The sequence below is a fragment of the Ylistrum balloti genome, unplaced genomic scaffold, assembly GCF_031769215.1.
Source record: "Ylistrum balloti isolate Yb309-2 unplaced genomic scaffold, AGI_CSIRO_Ybal_v1 Utg369772, whole genome shotgun sequence".
Classification (NCBI taxonomy): Eukaryota; Metazoa; Mollusca; class Bivalvia; order Pectinida; family Pectinidae; genus Ylistrum; species Ylistrum balloti.
Genome location: NW_026781965.1, coordinates 3,563,429 through 3,580,674, shown reverse-complemented (window position 1 = coordinate 3,580,674; position 17,246 = coordinate 3,563,429). Strand labels below are relative to the sequence as shown.

Below are 17,246 nucleotides of genomic sequence, written 5' to 3'. Positions count from 1 at the left end.
GACATGTACAGATATAGACTCTATTAATGAAAAATACTTTCAGCACTTCATTTTCCAAACACTAAATCTGAAGTTCATAATCACAGTCCTTTAGTAAACAAGCTTAAAATTAGTTTCTCTCTGAATTGTGGGGATCAGATTTCATCAAAAAGTTTGTACTGGTTTGACAGTTTCATTTTTATCATTCCTGAAGATGAACATCACCAAGCTAAATGTTTTCGTGTTTTGTGTAAACACGCTACTTTTTTAATGTACATGTAAGTCACTGCTACAGGATGGTGACACTAATTAAAGGCCAAACTTTTACTGGGTAGTTAAACTGGTAATTATTTACCACAGACCATGTGTTGAGTGTACGATGGGCAGAAATTTCAACACAAGCAAATTTGACACACAAGTTTCACGCGTATTATGATTGCAGTGCTCTGATGATATCTACCCATCATTTTCTTAATTGGTCTACCTTTGCCCAAGTATAAAAGATAAACTCTTGACTTTTTTAACATTGACCAGACACCAGATGGATTAGTGTTATTACATGCACAATTATCTTGTAATCACAAATGACACAACAACACCACTACCTTTGTATGTGTACAAATTAAGCTCCTTTAACAGGTAGGCAGATTGACAGTCTGGTTTAATATACTCTGGGGAAACACACAGATATTACCCATACATCCAAAAGGAATAAATCAACAATGCTTTCCCATTCAATAGTTACCAGTCAGACATTTCTCCAAAAGTGAAAACTGATTTGAAATGTTCATTGTAACTAGTTTGCAGCTTAAAGAAGCCAGACTTAAAAACCTCAGGCCACACGACTGCTCTCTAGGTAGACTTCCTATCAAATACAAGGAAAGTGTACTTACCCTCCGAGCTCTTTCCATTTCTCCACAAGGTAGTCTTTTGTTGAAACCTATCCCAGTCAAAGGTGTTCCCGTGGGTGGTAATAAAATAGAGGCATCCATCATGAAGTATTCCACATTTACTGGCCGACTCTGGAGACAACAGAAATAAAAGTAACTATCCATGTGACATTCATTGCCTGATGACGGAAACTTTAGTGTAAAAAGAGGTCCAATGGGACAGCATTGCTGAAGCCATTCATCCATTTAATAAAGAACTTCAAATATGACAAACAATTTCTGATATAATTTCCCTATTGGGTCCCACCCTGGTGGTCAAACAGAGGTCAGATTCACAAATATTGCTTCTGACCAAACTTGGACAATATCCTTGTATGTAAGAAGGACTTCTAAGAATTTACATTTCCCCAATTGGGACCACTACTTTGCCCTAGGGGGCTAGGATGCATCATTTATATAGTTCCCTTCACCCAAAATTACTTCAGACCAAATTTGGGCAATATCCATTTATTGTTATAGGAGGAGTAGGATTTTAAAGAACTTGTAAAAATTATTCCTCTCACCAAATAATGCTTAAGACCAAATTTGGACCATATTTATTTGACCTTTTAGAAGAAGACAGATTTGAAAGAAAAAGGAAAATTTTGTAAAGTTTATGTGCCTTTTGTGATTACAGAATCTAAAAAATGGAGGGCATGAGATGAAATTTGGCACTAAAAAATGCTCTGTAGAGGTAAATGATAATGCTGAGGTAATCACATATAAACTGGTTAACCCTTGATACAAATAAACTACTAAGTATACTGTCCCCTTGTTTACACTATGTAATATAAACTTGTACGGTCATCCTCGATACACAATATCTCCTATCTTCTGTAGGCATTCATCCTTAACAATCAATGGTTATGAATGCTAGCTAAGATTGAAGAATACTCTTATAATCTCTGAAAATGCCTATATGTGAACTTGATAATGAGCCTATTGAAGCCAAACAAAAAGCCTTATTATACACAATGACGACTGACACAATTTTAAAGGAAATTAGTAAAGATTTCAAATTTTACTGAACAAAGCATCTTGACAGATCATAGGCCAAAGTTTTTGTATCCATGAAAATAATCTATCAAAATATAATGCCTAAATGCACAACAGCAGGGGTTAGGTAGGATATGTGTCAAGTTTCACTGAATATGGAGTTATCTGTTCAAAGATTTGTGCTAGTTTCAAGAGATGAAAAAATTCAGGGGATAGTCTTAATATGTATGCAGTTTCAATGAAATTAGCCTAAGAGTGTAGAAGGAGTAGTCTAGGCAAAATTTGATGCATTTTTCAATAAAAGGACATAATTCCATAAGATAGGGTCGAAACGCAAAAATGATCCTTAGCGGTGATGTCTGGGTGTAGCTGTGATGTGTGTAAGATTTTGTTGATTGAAATCGACTGAAGACTTTAGAAGTTACTCAGATAACTTTTAGCTAATACTATTTCACATCTGATTGGTAATCTGTACAGTGGTTGCAAAATAGAAAGGAGGGTGTGTTAGAGCTGTCAGTCAAAGGGAAATAACTCACTTTCATTTCTCTGTACTCATCCTCAAACATATCAAGGAATATTTCTTCACCCTGTAAAAAGTAATTTCAGATATATAAATTTATTACTCAACATCTTTTAACGTTTGAAATATTTTACTCAGAAGATGTTACAAGTGTACAAATCTACCTGCTATTAAAATCCTTGGCTAGATGAGTATTTCTTGTGACTGATACAGTGCTTGTTAATCAATGTATGCCTATAATTTGTAAGCCTGTTAACCTATAAATCCATCAGTAGACCATCAATAGCTTACAGTCTGATATTTCAATGGTTTGATTAGGAGGTTAATAACCTAGCATACCTTATAAAAATTCCTGAGAAGCTGGGTGCTACACTCGCGGGCGGCCTCTACACATGCAAGGTGGCGGTCCTGGAGGTAAGACTTGTCTGGGGTATATACCAATTGTTTTAGTAGTTGAATGGCCAACTCTAGAGTACACAGCCTCACCTTACTCTCTGTAATATAACACAAGTTTTACTCTCTTCAAATCAATTTGGTATCCTAATAAATGCAGATACAGTAGAACATGAACTTATTTTCAGGTGTTCTTTCTTGATCGTCAAACTTCATGCATCATTTTAAATGAAAAACCTTTAGTGTGTACTACATAATTTTAAATGATTCATCAGAAATCTTATATATCACATTTTATTTACATGGCTTGTCAACAGCCATTAAAACAGCGTAAGTTTCTACACATCATATATTCGCATCATGAAGTATATAACACTTGAAATTAATTGCAATATTAATACCTATGAATATTTATATATTCAGAAACTTGTCACAACAAATTCTGGTTGAGAAATGTCACAAGATATGGTCCTCTGTATGTTAGATCTGTTTGGATTCTACAGGACACAGTAGACTATATCATAAATAACAAAGTTTTCATTTTGTATGAGATTTTTTATGAAATATATTTTAGAAGTTTTTACTTTTGTCAGTCTTATGTAGCATGGTTAATATCAGCAAAGCTCTATACAGGTAACATGTGTATAAACACATTTTGTTCATGTCCAGAATGAGAAGTGCCAGGACATATGTTATTAAGAACGACATACTCACCATGCTGACATGCCAGGGTGATGATTTTGATCAATCTTTCCACTAAAGCCACATTGTAATGGTCTTTTGTCTGTGACACATAAAAAAAACAGGTTTCCTTCTTTCCTCTCATTTTTTTATCAATTTTATATCACATTACTGCAAAATCTTTAATAATGAACTCTTTAAAACTTATTTTATAATAAATCAAATATATGGTGAATTGAGGTATAAATAACAGGAGATATCCGAACATGTACAACACACTCACCTCACATTTCTCAGTAGGCATGAGTACTGAATCCATCAAGCCTTGGTGAAGACCTGAAAAAAAAACCACATTTTTAGATATCCATATATCAAATCAATGTAGCTGGTTTAATAACATCTCAAAACAGAATTTTGCAATTTCTTTCTAATCACTTTCAAACAATTCTATTAATTTCATTATTGCTAAGATTTCATACAATGCAGAAGAGTTAATGTTAAATACAATATAAATGAAGTTTTAATAAACATCAGATTTATAAAGACTATTTATACAAAAAGTAATAATTGAGTAAGAATCATAGCCAAAAATCACATTTTACATCATAATGGTAATTTTTTATTATGTTAATATGATCCTAATAATAGGATAAAGTGTGATAATTACATAGAAAAGTAAATAAATATTGACCTAAACATGCAAGGCACTAACCTTGTGCCAATAAGAATATCACACAAGGCACAAACTTAACTGCCATTTACAGCACCACATAAGGCACTAATCCAGTGCAATTTACAATATCATACATTGCAATAACCTACTGTCATTTACAGTATCATAAATTGCAATAACCTAATGCCATTTACAGTATCATGCATTGCACTAACCTACTGTCATTTACAGTATCATACATTGCACTAACCTACTGCCATTTACAGTATCATACATTGCACTAACCTTCTGTCATTTACAGTATCATACATTGCACTAACCTACTGCCACTTACACTATTGTACAATCACATGGTTTAGTCATTAATAACTACTAACATACAGACAGCATTGAAGATCCAGACAACTACCAACTTGAATCATGAGAGCATGGCATATGTAAAAATCCAATAACACACAAAGAGGTTGCATTATATTCTTCTAATGAACACATAAAATAACATACCAAGAACATCATAACATTGTGAAACATCAAAAAAATCCATCACACATTTTAACACAACTATAACAACAGTATATATACTGATACAACAAAAATGATGGTTTAATAATGATAAAAAATCTATAATATCATCATACACTATGACATACCTAAACACAGAAATACATGGACGCACATCTAAAGAACAGAAATACACTGACACACACCATAAAGATAGAAACATTCTGATGCACATTAAAGTTAAGAAATACACTTACACCTACCAAAATTATAGAAATACACTGTTATAAACCTTAACACCAAAATACACTGTTATAAACCTTAACACCAAAATACACTGTTATAAACCTTAACACCAAAATACAGTGTGGCATACCTAAAACACAGAAATACACAGACACATACCTGAAACACAGAAATACACAGACACATACCTGAAACACAGAAATACACAGACACATACCTGAAACACAGAAATACACAGACACATACCTGAAACACAGAAATACACAGAAACATACCTAAAACACAAATACACAGACACATACCTATAAACACAGAAAGACAGACACATACACATACCTGAAATACAGAAATACAGAGACACATACCTAAAACACAGAAATACACAGACACATACCTAAAACACAGAAATACAGACACATACCTGAAACACAGAAATACACAGACACATACCTGAAACACAGAAATACACAGACACATACCTGAAACACAAATACACAGACACATACCTATAAACACAGAAAGACAGACACATACACATACCTGAAATACAGAAATACAGAGACACATACCTAAAACACAGAAATACACAGACACATACCTAAAACACAGAAATACAGACACATACCTGAAACACAGAAATACACAGACACATACCTGAAACACAGAAATACACAGACACATACCTGAAACACAGAAATACACAGACACATACCTGAAACACAGAAATACACAGACACATACCTGAAACACAGAAATACACAGACACATACCTAAAACACAGAAATACAGACACATACCTGAAACACAGAAATACACAGACACATACCTGAAACACAGAAATACACACACACATACCTGAAACACAGAAATACACAGACACATACCTGAAACACAGAAATACACAGACACATACCTGAAACACAGAAATACACAGAAACATACCTAAAACACAGAAATACACAGACACATTACTGAAACACAGAAATACACAGACACATACCTGAAACACAGAAATACACACACACATACCTGAAACACAGAAATACACAGACACATACCTGAAACACAGAAATACACACACACATACCTGAAACACAGAAATTCACAGACACATACCTGAAACACAGAAATACACAGACACATACCTGAAACACAGAAATACACACACACATACCTGAAACACAGAAATACACAGACACATACCTGAAACACAGAAATACACACACACATACCTGAAACACAGAAATACACACACACATACCTGAAACACAGAAATACACAGACACATACCTATAAACACAGAAAGACACAGACACATACACATACCTGAAATACACAGACACATAACTAAAACACAGAAATACAGACACATACCTAAAACACAGAAATACACAGACACATACCTATAAACACAGAAATACACAGACACATACCTGAAACACAGAAATACAGACACATACCTAAAACACAGAAATACACAGAAACATACCTAAAACACAGAAATACACAGACACATACCTATAAACACAGAAAGACAGACACATACACATACCTGAAATACAGAAATACAGAGACACATACCTAAAACACAGAAATACACAGACACATACCTATAAACACAGAAATACAGACACATACCTGAAACACAGAAATACACAGACACATACCTGAAACACAGAAATACACAGACACATACCTGAAACACAGAAATACACAGACACATACTTGAAACACAGAAATACACAGACACATACCTGAAACACAGAAATACACAGACACATACCTGAAACACATCTTAAGTTTAGAAATACACTAACACATACCAACAAGAGATCCCAGAGGGATCTTGGCGCCCACCATTTGAAGATCTGTTTTCAGTTCTTGAAGATTTGTTTATTTTTTGTTTGTTTGTTACAGGTGTTGTAAATGTTCATGAACTGGTCTTCATTGAATGTACTCAATGATGGCATAAGATATTTTTATTAAGCACCTATTAGCAAATATCATTTGAAAAAGATCCCAAAGTATTATTAGATAGCAGTCAGTTACAGGTTGATAATGGACAATATGCTTGTGCTGTATTACTGTCGACATCCAAGATGGCTGCCTGTGGGCCACCTTGATTTCAAATCAGTCCAAAAAAGGTACAATGCACAACTAGGGACTAAGGGAAACCAATATCTATGAAATATCAGAAGGATCCATCCAGTACTTCCTCAGATATAGCAGTAACAAGATTTTACTCTCAAAATCCAAGATGGCTGCCTCTCAGCCATCTTGATTTCGGATCAGTCCAAAAAGGTATAATGCACAACTTGGAACCAAAGGGAACCTGCATATGAAATTTGAGAAAGATCCATCCAGTACTTTCCAAGAAATAGCAGTAACAAACTTTTACTTCCAAAATCCAAGATGGCTGCCTGTCGGCCATCTTGAATTCGAATCAGTCAAAAAAAGGTACAATGCACAACAAGGGACCAAGGGGAAACTGCATATGAAATTTGAGAAAGATCCATCCAGTGCTTTTCCAGAAATAGCGGTAACAAGAATTGTTGACGGACGGACGGACCACAGACCACGGACGGAAGGGCGATTTGAATACCCCACCATCTGATAATGGTGGGCTAAAAAACTAGAAATACACTGCTATAAACCCTAACACCGAATAACACTGTTATATACCAAAATGTCAAAATACATTGTGACATAGCTAAAACACAGAAATACACTGATACACCGAAACATATATGTAGACACACCAACAACATCAAATAGAATATACCATACCCTCTGAGCAAGGTCAAGGTTATAGAAAAACAGTGAAACGACATATCAATGAGATATGAAGACAATCCTTTATTGCCGTTTCTTATAAAGGATTATTATTTATAATAAGTTATGTGTTATTGATTGTAACATAACTAAGGATTAGGGTATAAGTTACTACTTTGTCTATTTGACAGATAAAATAGATTATGTTTCATAAATGTAATGAGATTTGCAATGATCTGAATTACAGTCTTGTATAAATAAATGTGATAAAAATAGATTACAGATTAAAAATAAATGTTTCCATTTGTCACAACAACACAATGAACTAATCTATGATGTTGTAGTCCCCAGCATGTATTTATCGATCATTGTCTTCAATTACGGTTTGTAAAACAAAACCAGATAACTCATGCATGTTATATTTATTGAGCAGTGTAGTTCATACAATCTGCATGTTCTGTCTTTCTGCAAATACAACCCAAAAACAAGTATGCTATATTTAGTAAGCTGTGTAGTACACACATACTTCATCTTCTGTCTTTCTGCAATTACTACTAACAATATAAGTGTGCTATATTTAGTAAGCTATGTAGTACACACAAGCTGCATTTTGTCTTTCTGCGATTACAACTGATATTGTAAGTGTGTTGTATTTAGTAAGCTGACTGATATATGTACAAGCTGTGTGTTCTGCCATGCTGTGTGTTCTGCCATGCTATGAATACAACTTACCATCATTGTGTCCCATGGCATATAAAAGACAAAGACCAAACAGGGCCTCATAGTCATTCTCTGTACATTCCAAAGCGTTAAAGATGGATTCTAAATATGGCCTGCAAATAATATTGTTATATCTAAACTGAACAATTTCAAAGTAACAACTATAACCATTAAATTTTTTTTTCTGCATCAATTCAAAATACAAAGTATAATCACACTTAAATAGTATTTATATACAATTAATTGCAACAATAGCGCTGGACGCATTTTGAATAAATGTATATTTTAGCTTTCGTATCATATTTTTTCAGTTCTGATTTTTACATAAAACTAACACAGACTGATAGTGTGGACTACTTATGTGTGTCTATTAAAAGATGAAATAATACAACTTAATTTGCCTAAAACTGTCAATGATTTTGACCCTCCCTAATTAACCACGCCAAGGAAACTCATCAAATCTACCTCACATGTTATTCTACATGATTTATCTAACTGAAATAAATTTTGCAAACTATAATAGAATTATAATACTTAAAAAATTGTAAAACAGATGTTAAGGTTTTTGTAGTGCCAGTTATTTATTTTCATTTTCAATGTCAACACCTTCCCCGCTGTGTTCTTTCAATTAAGAAAAATGAAACAATACATACACTTTCCCTGGATTATATAAACTAGTGGAAAAAAGAAACGCAAGTTCGAGTTTCGTAAAGTAACTTTCTGGCATGTAAACGGAATTTAATTAAATTTGGCACTGAGCTACCTCTACGCTCCATGAAAATGTTCTTTGCTTAAGATTCAGTCAATCGTGACCTCGCTCAAAGTTGCATGCTTAAAAACTGGATGACCGGCAAAGATTTGAGACAACAGACGTAACTGGCAATTGGATTTTGAATTATTCTTTCAACAAATTATCAATCTAATAATAAAATAATTTTAAGACAACAAATTACTTTTCCCTTGATTTGCAACAGGAGGGACTGAAAAATCCCAACCGAACTAAAATTACAAAGATATAGAAGGAAAAATCTCCTGACTTGGAAATTATTTTGACTAAAACAGAATTTCGACTCAAGACGAGTTTCAACTGTATAAATATTAAAATATACATTAAATATATGAAGGTATATTGATAATCTAAATAACACTCCATGCACATAATTTGCCTTTTGAAATCACTGTGTTTACAGTACTTTGTAACCACATAACACAATCAACCAGATTCTTAAAATTTATCAAACTTAAATACATATATATATATATATATTCATTGAAAATGAACCAATACCCTGCTTATAAAGCATGTTACCTATTGTTGAGAGAAAATGCAGCTTGTCTCTGTTCTATAGAGATAGATGATGGAAGTTCCATGCGCTGAGTGCGACTTAATGAATTGAGAAGTTTTTCTTCATCTGTTGAATTTTGGTTGGGACTTGATAAATCATTGTCACCTGACACTGCTTCACTCACGGGACTAGCAACTTGTTCTGCATAAAAGTAGAGAAACATTTAGCTTATAGCCAAAACAATTGTCATCATATATGATTTAGAATGAAGTGTACTATAAAATTTGTGACTGAATGTTTCATAACCTACCTTTGATAGTAATCAGAAACAGGAATATTGAAGAATTGTATGTAAAAAATAAACTTCATGCATCCATGAACAGCTCATAAAAGTAGAAATATGTCAAAAGTGGAAATTGCTTTCCTATATCAATATATTCACTTACGTATGGTACCTTACATCACATAGTATACATTCAAACTTGAGTAAAGGGGAATAACTATATCACCAGTTTCAGGAGAGGAGACTGCTTCTGTTCCAGCGGTTGTACTCGTTGTGGTCTCTTTCGTAAAGAACGTGGAGTTTCCCTCCTGTATCCGTGGACTCTCTTCCTCAGGTGGCTGAGCAAAGGAACGCACACTGTGTGTTCCAAACGTCTTCTCCAAAGTTTCCTCAGGAGCAGTGAATGCTCTCACCCGCTGTATATCAACATATAATGGAAGTGGTTTAATAAAAAAAGTGGATTTTCCAGAATTTTTTTAATGAACAAATAATGAATTCAATTGGAAATGCATAAATAATTGTAAGTATTTCAGGATTGAAGTGTTTTCTATGTTTTGTTTTGTTTTATTTTTACAGTTTTATGAAGTATGTAACATATTTCCATGGAATTAAAAACCTATTTAATAGAAGGTGCTGTTAAGGTAGTGGATCTTGGTTACAGCAGTGTACCTAAGAGGACACATTTCAAGAGAAAAATTAAACAAAAAAATAAAAAATAAACAATCATCTACTGCAATCATTGTCATAATTTGAGTTGAATGTCACACTTTGATCAGCACCTAATTTCTGTAACAGTCAGATGAACAACATTGGGTAGTTTCAAGCTGGAACAAAAAACATGTAGAAGTTGTTGTTGGGAGTTCACAACAACATTTCTAGGTTGGTATCAGTACTGAGTGACTGTGCAAAATGAACATTGAGAAATGAAAAGCTACTCACACTTGTTGGCATTTCCTCCGATGACTCAAGTCGCAGTATATCTACATCTCCCTGGAATATGATTTCTGCTAGCTGTCTAACCAGTGGTGAGTACCGGATGATCAGGAACACCTGACAACAGACACAGTTTCATACTCAGTATTAAACTTCAGGCTCATTCACAACAATGATAAGTCATTCTCAATATCAATTGAAGATTAATTAACTGAAAAATTAAAATTTGAGAACTTCAGATAAAAAATTGTATTTGTGTGAATTTTATCTCAATATCAACTTATCAAGCGTTGATTTATTGCTCATTAATTAACTGAAAAATTAAAATTTGAGAACAAAGAAGAGTCCTGGACAGAACTTGTGTTCATCAGTGTAATTACAGATAAAAAATTGTATTTGTGTGAATTTTATCTTACCCGTGACAGCAGTAAAAGTGTGACTACAGATGAAAAATTGTATTTGTGTGAATTTTATCTTACCCGTGACAGCAGTAAAAGTGTGACTACAGATGAAAAAAAATGTATTTGTGTGAATTTTATCTTATCCGTGACAGCAGTAAAAGTGTGACTACAGATAAAAAATTGTATTTGTGTGAATTTTATCTTATCCGTGACAGCAGTAAAAGTGTGACTACAGATAAAAAATTGTATTTGTGTGAATTTTATCTTATCCGTGACAGCAGTAAAAGTGTGACTACAGATAAAAAATTGTATTTGTGTGAATTTTATCTTATCCGTGACAGCAGTAAAAGTGTGACTACAGATGAAAAAAAATGTATTTGTGTGAATTTTATCTTATCCGTGACAGCAGTAAAAGTGTGACTACAGATGAAAAAAAATGTATTTGTGTGAATTTTATCTTACCCGTGACAGCAGTAAAAGTGTGACTTTAGATGATACATGCTTTACCTGTGTGTATCCTCTACGTGTGACAGCAGTAAAAGTGTAACTAAAGAAAATCTATTTCTAAGTAAAGCCCTACCTGTGATAGCAGGAACAAAGACACGACAGATGATACATGTTTTTTCTCACGCTGAAACAGAAATAAAGTCAAAATATTGCATAAAAGTAAATCTCTTCCACAGGATAAAGTAATGTATTGTAACCTGTCCTGACTAACAGGACACACAGAAAAATAATCTATCTTGATATCATAGACAAAGATTTGTCTGAAACTCTGCAGACTTTTACAATAATAGTATATGATATTTAGAGTTGTATTCAAATACTTAATATCTAATGTAAAACTTCTGAAATAAAGGACAACAAATGAAATAAAGTAAGCGACTTGTACCTTTCTATCAGAATGTTTCTTCCTCATGGTCAGGGAGTAAACATAGAGAGGAATGAGAAGTCTATTCAGGAGCTGGTCTGTCAACACATCATTTAGTGAATCTATCTGGATATTCAGGATATCATTCATATAATGGAGGTGGTCTAAGTGCTCAGCAACCAGGTCAGACAACCAGTTACGGCTCTGATGTCTACAATATAAATATATTTGAATTGGTTCTGGAGACTAGAAAATACGAATATCTATGGTCTTAAACCTTATTTTACAGACATATGACAAACATGAGAATAAAACAATATTTTTGTGGTTGATATTTCCAGTATTCATCTAATTTATATTGAAATTGCTTATCAGTTCTTGAATTTACAACATCTGAGGGAAGATTGTTCCATATATTGACAGTTTGACCTGGTACATATCTCACACCTACCCTGCATCGTTGCGTACACAACTGTCCAGATCTAGTATATGCATGCCTATAAACCATACAAGGTTGGAAAAGTATGGGGCTGCTGTGCGATCCTTAATATATCTTAACATGGCATTGTCTTGAACTGAAAAAAATCAACCATCATTCATTTTCATTATTCAAACACAATGCTCCTCAAATTGTGACCTCTCATTCTGTTACTGTAAAAATGTACATTGTGATAATTTACACACATTAATAATTTAAGAAAATCTTTATTACCTCTAATCCAATTTACATGAAACAATGTTTTCCAGTATAATGAAATTTTCAATTGGGCTTAATGCACATACCTCTGAAGACATTTAAGGTAATGGTTCGCACTGCTATTCTCACCATGGTCTCCGAGTGATTAAAAAACTTTATAGCTTCTGTATACAGGGCAAAATCATTGGTGTGCTAGATTCAAATAGGATAAAAAGTATATTTCAAAAAAGTTTATTTCAATTAACTTCAGATTTGTTTTACTACATACATTCAAATGATATAATTATTTTTTTTCTTTTGCTATCAAAATACCTTCCCAATAGTATAATCCAGCGTTAGAATTGACTTAAATCATATTTTGTATAGAATGATCTCGTCAGACAAATAACACTTCAGACAACCCCTATTTCATATGACATTTGGGTATCTTTGTACCTATGTCAAACTCTTGGTAGACAAGGCAATTGTAAGAGTATCTTAGAATATCAAATTTCACCTATGACTGCTCTTCTTACTTTGAAATGTACAATGAATTTGCTTAATGCAATAAATGAACATACTACTGCATTAAGGTCTGTGACATTCAACTTACTATGACTAATCTATCATCCTTTCAAACTTATTTAGTTTTGTTTTTTGTAAAACGTTATTCTGAAGTGTTTGTTTTGTTTATCATTAAATATCCACACTTACCTCATTGTAAAAGAAATGAATTGTGTGACGATTCAACTTTAAAGAAAGGGTTTTAAGGAATGAGATATAATAAGCCATGACCTACAACAGACGAAAAGCTTGGATTAATATTGATTTTTAACCTGATGTTTTGGTGAATTATCTAAATAATTTTTAAAAATGGTTAAAGGCTGACATCAATAGAAAGTGTAAATAGTGATAGTGTTCAATGATATTCTGAGCTTTTTCTCTCTCTGAACACTGGAATATGTAGCATTCCTAAAGTGTATCTTGCTTCGTTTAATTGTTAAAATTCATCATGAATTAACTTAAATTTCACAATTTTAAAGAAAATCTGAAATACATTTTCTTTCATAAGTTTCACAAGTTTTCATACATACCTCTTCATCCGAGAAATCAAATCTATGGACTATGATAGCATTGATGTGATTGTTTGACAATAGGTAATCTGGAAAATAGATGAAAACAATTAATCAAAACATAATTTCTTTTGAAAATATTTTAAGAAAATAAATTAGGTATTGGGGCATAATTCATCACATCCTTATATATCGCTTTCCCCAGACATGTACTGGCAAGATTTTGGATTTCATGGTAGTGCAATGTACAATATAAAATGTATAAGTTACGAAATATGATCTTAGTTTACAACAATGCATGTACATTACATTCTAAAGATTTTTTTTTTGTTCAAAGTAATTATCAATGTTAAGATTGTTTTCCAATCTGATTTTCATATTTAGTTACAGTTAAAAGAAGTATCAACTTCCACATTCCAACACATTCCTTCTGAAAAGAAGCATTAAAATATATTCTTACATAAGGATGTTTCGTTGCTAATGTTTTCAAACAAGATGTTCAAGGTCTGTAGAAGCTGCACACAAATAAATCGTCCTGATTTCTGTCGCAGGTATCGCAAGAAAAATGAAAGCATGTTCTTTTCCAAAAAAAAGCTGGAATTGAAAAAGAAAAATTAAATGAAACAGTGAAAGCATTTTATGTATATCATGTGCATATTTCAAAGCTAAAAACAGGAGAAATTTTAAAAGAATAGATTTTCTTAAAAGGTATCTCACTGATTGAAAATTTATAAGGGTCGTGTTTGCTTACTCTAATCTTGCTTACAATTGTTTAGACGATTCAACAAATATTACTTACTCAAATACACTGCTGTCATTTTGATCACCCCAAATTAGGATTTCTGAAATAGACCTCAGTGTTTCAACCAGCAAACTTCTATTGTGTTCATGCACTATTTGGTTCTTCAACAGCAAATTGTACAAGTACCTGGGGGTAAAAACAATTCAACAATTAAGTGTGCATTTGTCTAAATAAATTCAAGACTGTGATCATTTTTTTTTAGCCATAATATCAGATCACAAGAATTTCCACTAATTTGTAGTTGACCAAATATTTCTACACAACGATGTCATATCCTGCAGTATATATATATGGGTCATTATTAAGATTAGTCAGCAGATAACATATAGTGAGAAGTTACATATATAAAACTTAAAGAATTACTTGTCCAGCCTAATAGATAGAATATTGATTTAATAAATGTTAACAAAGCATGTAAATGGCTAAACATGTCTCCCAATTCTTGTCTTAAATCATCAGTTGATTACTTTCCTTGCCTAGTTGCTGGTTATATCAGACTTGTTATAAGTGCAACAGGCCAATTCCAGATTGTTCAGTACTAGCACCTAGCCTTGTGTAAATCACAGTCCATAGCAGTGTATATAAACATAAAATTTGTGGTCTTTGTTTTAAGCTTCATTTTCAAGTACAATACAAAAAAGGTATATCACTGATACTCAGCAATCAAATCAGGACCATCTTTATTTGTATGAAGGGTACAGGACTGATTACAATACTGTCTAGTCCTCTTTTTCTTTTTTGCAGTCGATAAAAATATTCTGATTGTGAATTTGTACATATCAATCATAGCCATCCACCTGGTTTATTGATAATAATGAAATAAACACAATTATCATATTTATTCTCCATTATTAACGGGGCAGATTCCTATACACCAATAACATAAAAAATGACTGGTTGGCTTATCCGCTTTTATCATATGACATTTTTATGCCAACTGCTGAAGAGATTCGGACTAAGTACTGATCCCTGTTGGACTACAGAGACAACACTCAATGATGTAAAGTTTTCCTCTTCTAGTGCAATAATTTGGGATCTACCTGCTAGCCAGTTCTGAATCATATTGTTGATCTTCAATCTGATGCCATGTTCACCAAGTTTGTGGACATGCAAACTATGGTTTACCATGATCAGAATATCAGTTTTGTGGCATGCCTGATGATGTTGGTCAGGTCATCCACCAACTTGATAAGCTGGATATTGCATGATCTACCCTCCCTGAAATCATGATGTTATTAATAGACCAAGAGTATGTTGTTGTCTCACTGTGTGAAATGATGACTGAGGTGATGTAATCTCCATGACCTTAAAACAAACCAACGTAATGGATAACTGTAACTGTCAAAGTATCACTGCATAAATGTATCAGTAAACAGATATGCACAAAAATCATTATCATCAATTCATCATCATCAGTATATTGTTGTTGGGACAGATGCAGGGACATCTATTTCTCTACAATCAGCTCATCATCTTCTTTCTCACTATCACAAATATTGTTTCCAGTGCAGCTGATAGATTCCTAGCTTAAGTATAATTTGATGGAATGATTTTTCCAACACTGGTCTCATCTATATCCCATCTGTTTCACTGATGTGGCAGTAACAAGATCATTGAGGAGCCTGTTCCATATACACATATCTACAACATGATTGGTGCACCAGCTTCCTGGAGTTTACCTGAACTCTTGTTAATGAAAAACTTCAGAATCAGGGAATCATTTGTGACTAGCTCATGATAGGTGCATATCATAAATACTTCTACATATCACTTTCCTATTGGTCCATAAATTTAACTGACCTTAATGGTATCCCGAACCATTATGTTGAATTTGATATCTGTAATTCAATGTGCTTCTCAAGTGACGAACCAGTGTCTAGTCAATGATACCGCCAATGTCTCTCCTCTTGGACCTGTTCCAGGTCTACTTTATCCAAATCATATTTTGACAAATTAAACAATGGAGCCGTCGATACTTTTTTGTCCTTGCCTTGAATACGTAGCATTTTAATGTATTGAAAGCAATGGCAACAACGTTATCGTTATCATGATTATCATCGTCATCATCATCATCATCATCATCATCATCATCATCATCATCTTCAGCAGCAGCAGCAGCAATTAAGTTTTCGACCAATAATCAAACAATAATACAAATACAACACGTACATAGATTAACGAATGAAAAGATGATCTATAAAATCCAGTCAGAAAAGAGAACTGAACACGAATTACAGCGAAACGCGTGATTTGTGACAACTATTCTGATCAGGCGACAGGACGAGGTCATTCAACAGTACTTACTTTAAATGTTCCAAGGAATGTGGATTTTTAGGTTTGGACAATAGTCCGGGCAACCATCCCTTCGATCTGGAAAACATCGCGAACAATTCATCCGCTTCAACGAATAAACTTTGATCAAACAAACATTTTTCAGAAGTAGGTGTCAACTTATGACAGCCATGAAAATAATATTCGTGTACAACTAGTACAGCATCTGTGATTGGGTTT

General features: G+C 33.4%; 1 protein-coding gene across 1 annotated transcript in view; it reads right to left on the bottom strand.

Moving 5' to 3' along the window:
* The window catches only part of LOC132543887 (protein CLEC16A-like), a 67,989-nt gene extending 50,810 nt beyond the window's left edge, over nucleotides 1-17,179 (bottom strand). The window contains exons 1-18 of the mRNA XM_060207425.1: nucleotides 17,040-17,179; nucleotides 14,733-14,861; nucleotides 14,394-14,527; nucleotides 13,955-14,022; nucleotides 13,575-13,655; nucleotides 12,968-13,073; nucleotides 12,636-12,759; nucleotides 12,206-12,395; nucleotides 11,894-11,944; nucleotides 10,919-11,029; nucleotides 10,206-10,395; nucleotides 9,720-9,897; nucleotides 8,423-8,523; nucleotides 3,782-3,834; nucleotides 3,532-3,601; nucleotides 2,764-2,918; nucleotides 2,441-2,491; nucleotides 873-1,001 (exon numbers count right to left, since the gene is read on the bottom strand). Coding sequence (XP_060063408.1) covers nucleotides 873-1,001; nucleotides 2,441-2,491; nucleotides 2,764-2,918; nucleotides 3,532-3,601; nucleotides 3,782-3,834; nucleotides 8,423-8,523; nucleotides 9,720-9,897; nucleotides 10,206-10,395; nucleotides 10,919-11,029; nucleotides 11,894-11,944; nucleotides 12,206-12,395; nucleotides 12,636-12,759; nucleotides 12,968-13,073; nucleotides 13,575-13,655; nucleotides 13,955-14,022; nucleotides 14,394-14,527; nucleotides 14,733-14,861; nucleotides 17,040-17,116 — 1,998 coding nt within the window. The 5' untranslated portion in view covers nucleotides 17,117-17,179. The remainder of the gene's footprint in view (nucleotides 1-872; nucleotides 1,002-2,440; nucleotides 2,492-2,763; nucleotides 2,919-3,531; nucleotides 3,602-3,781; nucleotides 3,835-8,422; nucleotides 8,524-9,719; nucleotides 9,898-10,205; nucleotides 10,396-10,918; nucleotides 11,030-11,893; nucleotides 11,945-12,205; nucleotides 12,396-12,635; nucleotides 12,760-12,967; nucleotides 13,074-13,574; nucleotides 13,656-13,954; nucleotides 14,023-14,393; nucleotides 14,528-14,732; nucleotides 14,862-17,039) is intronic.
* Nucleotides 17,180-17,246: the final 67 nt, after the last annotated feature.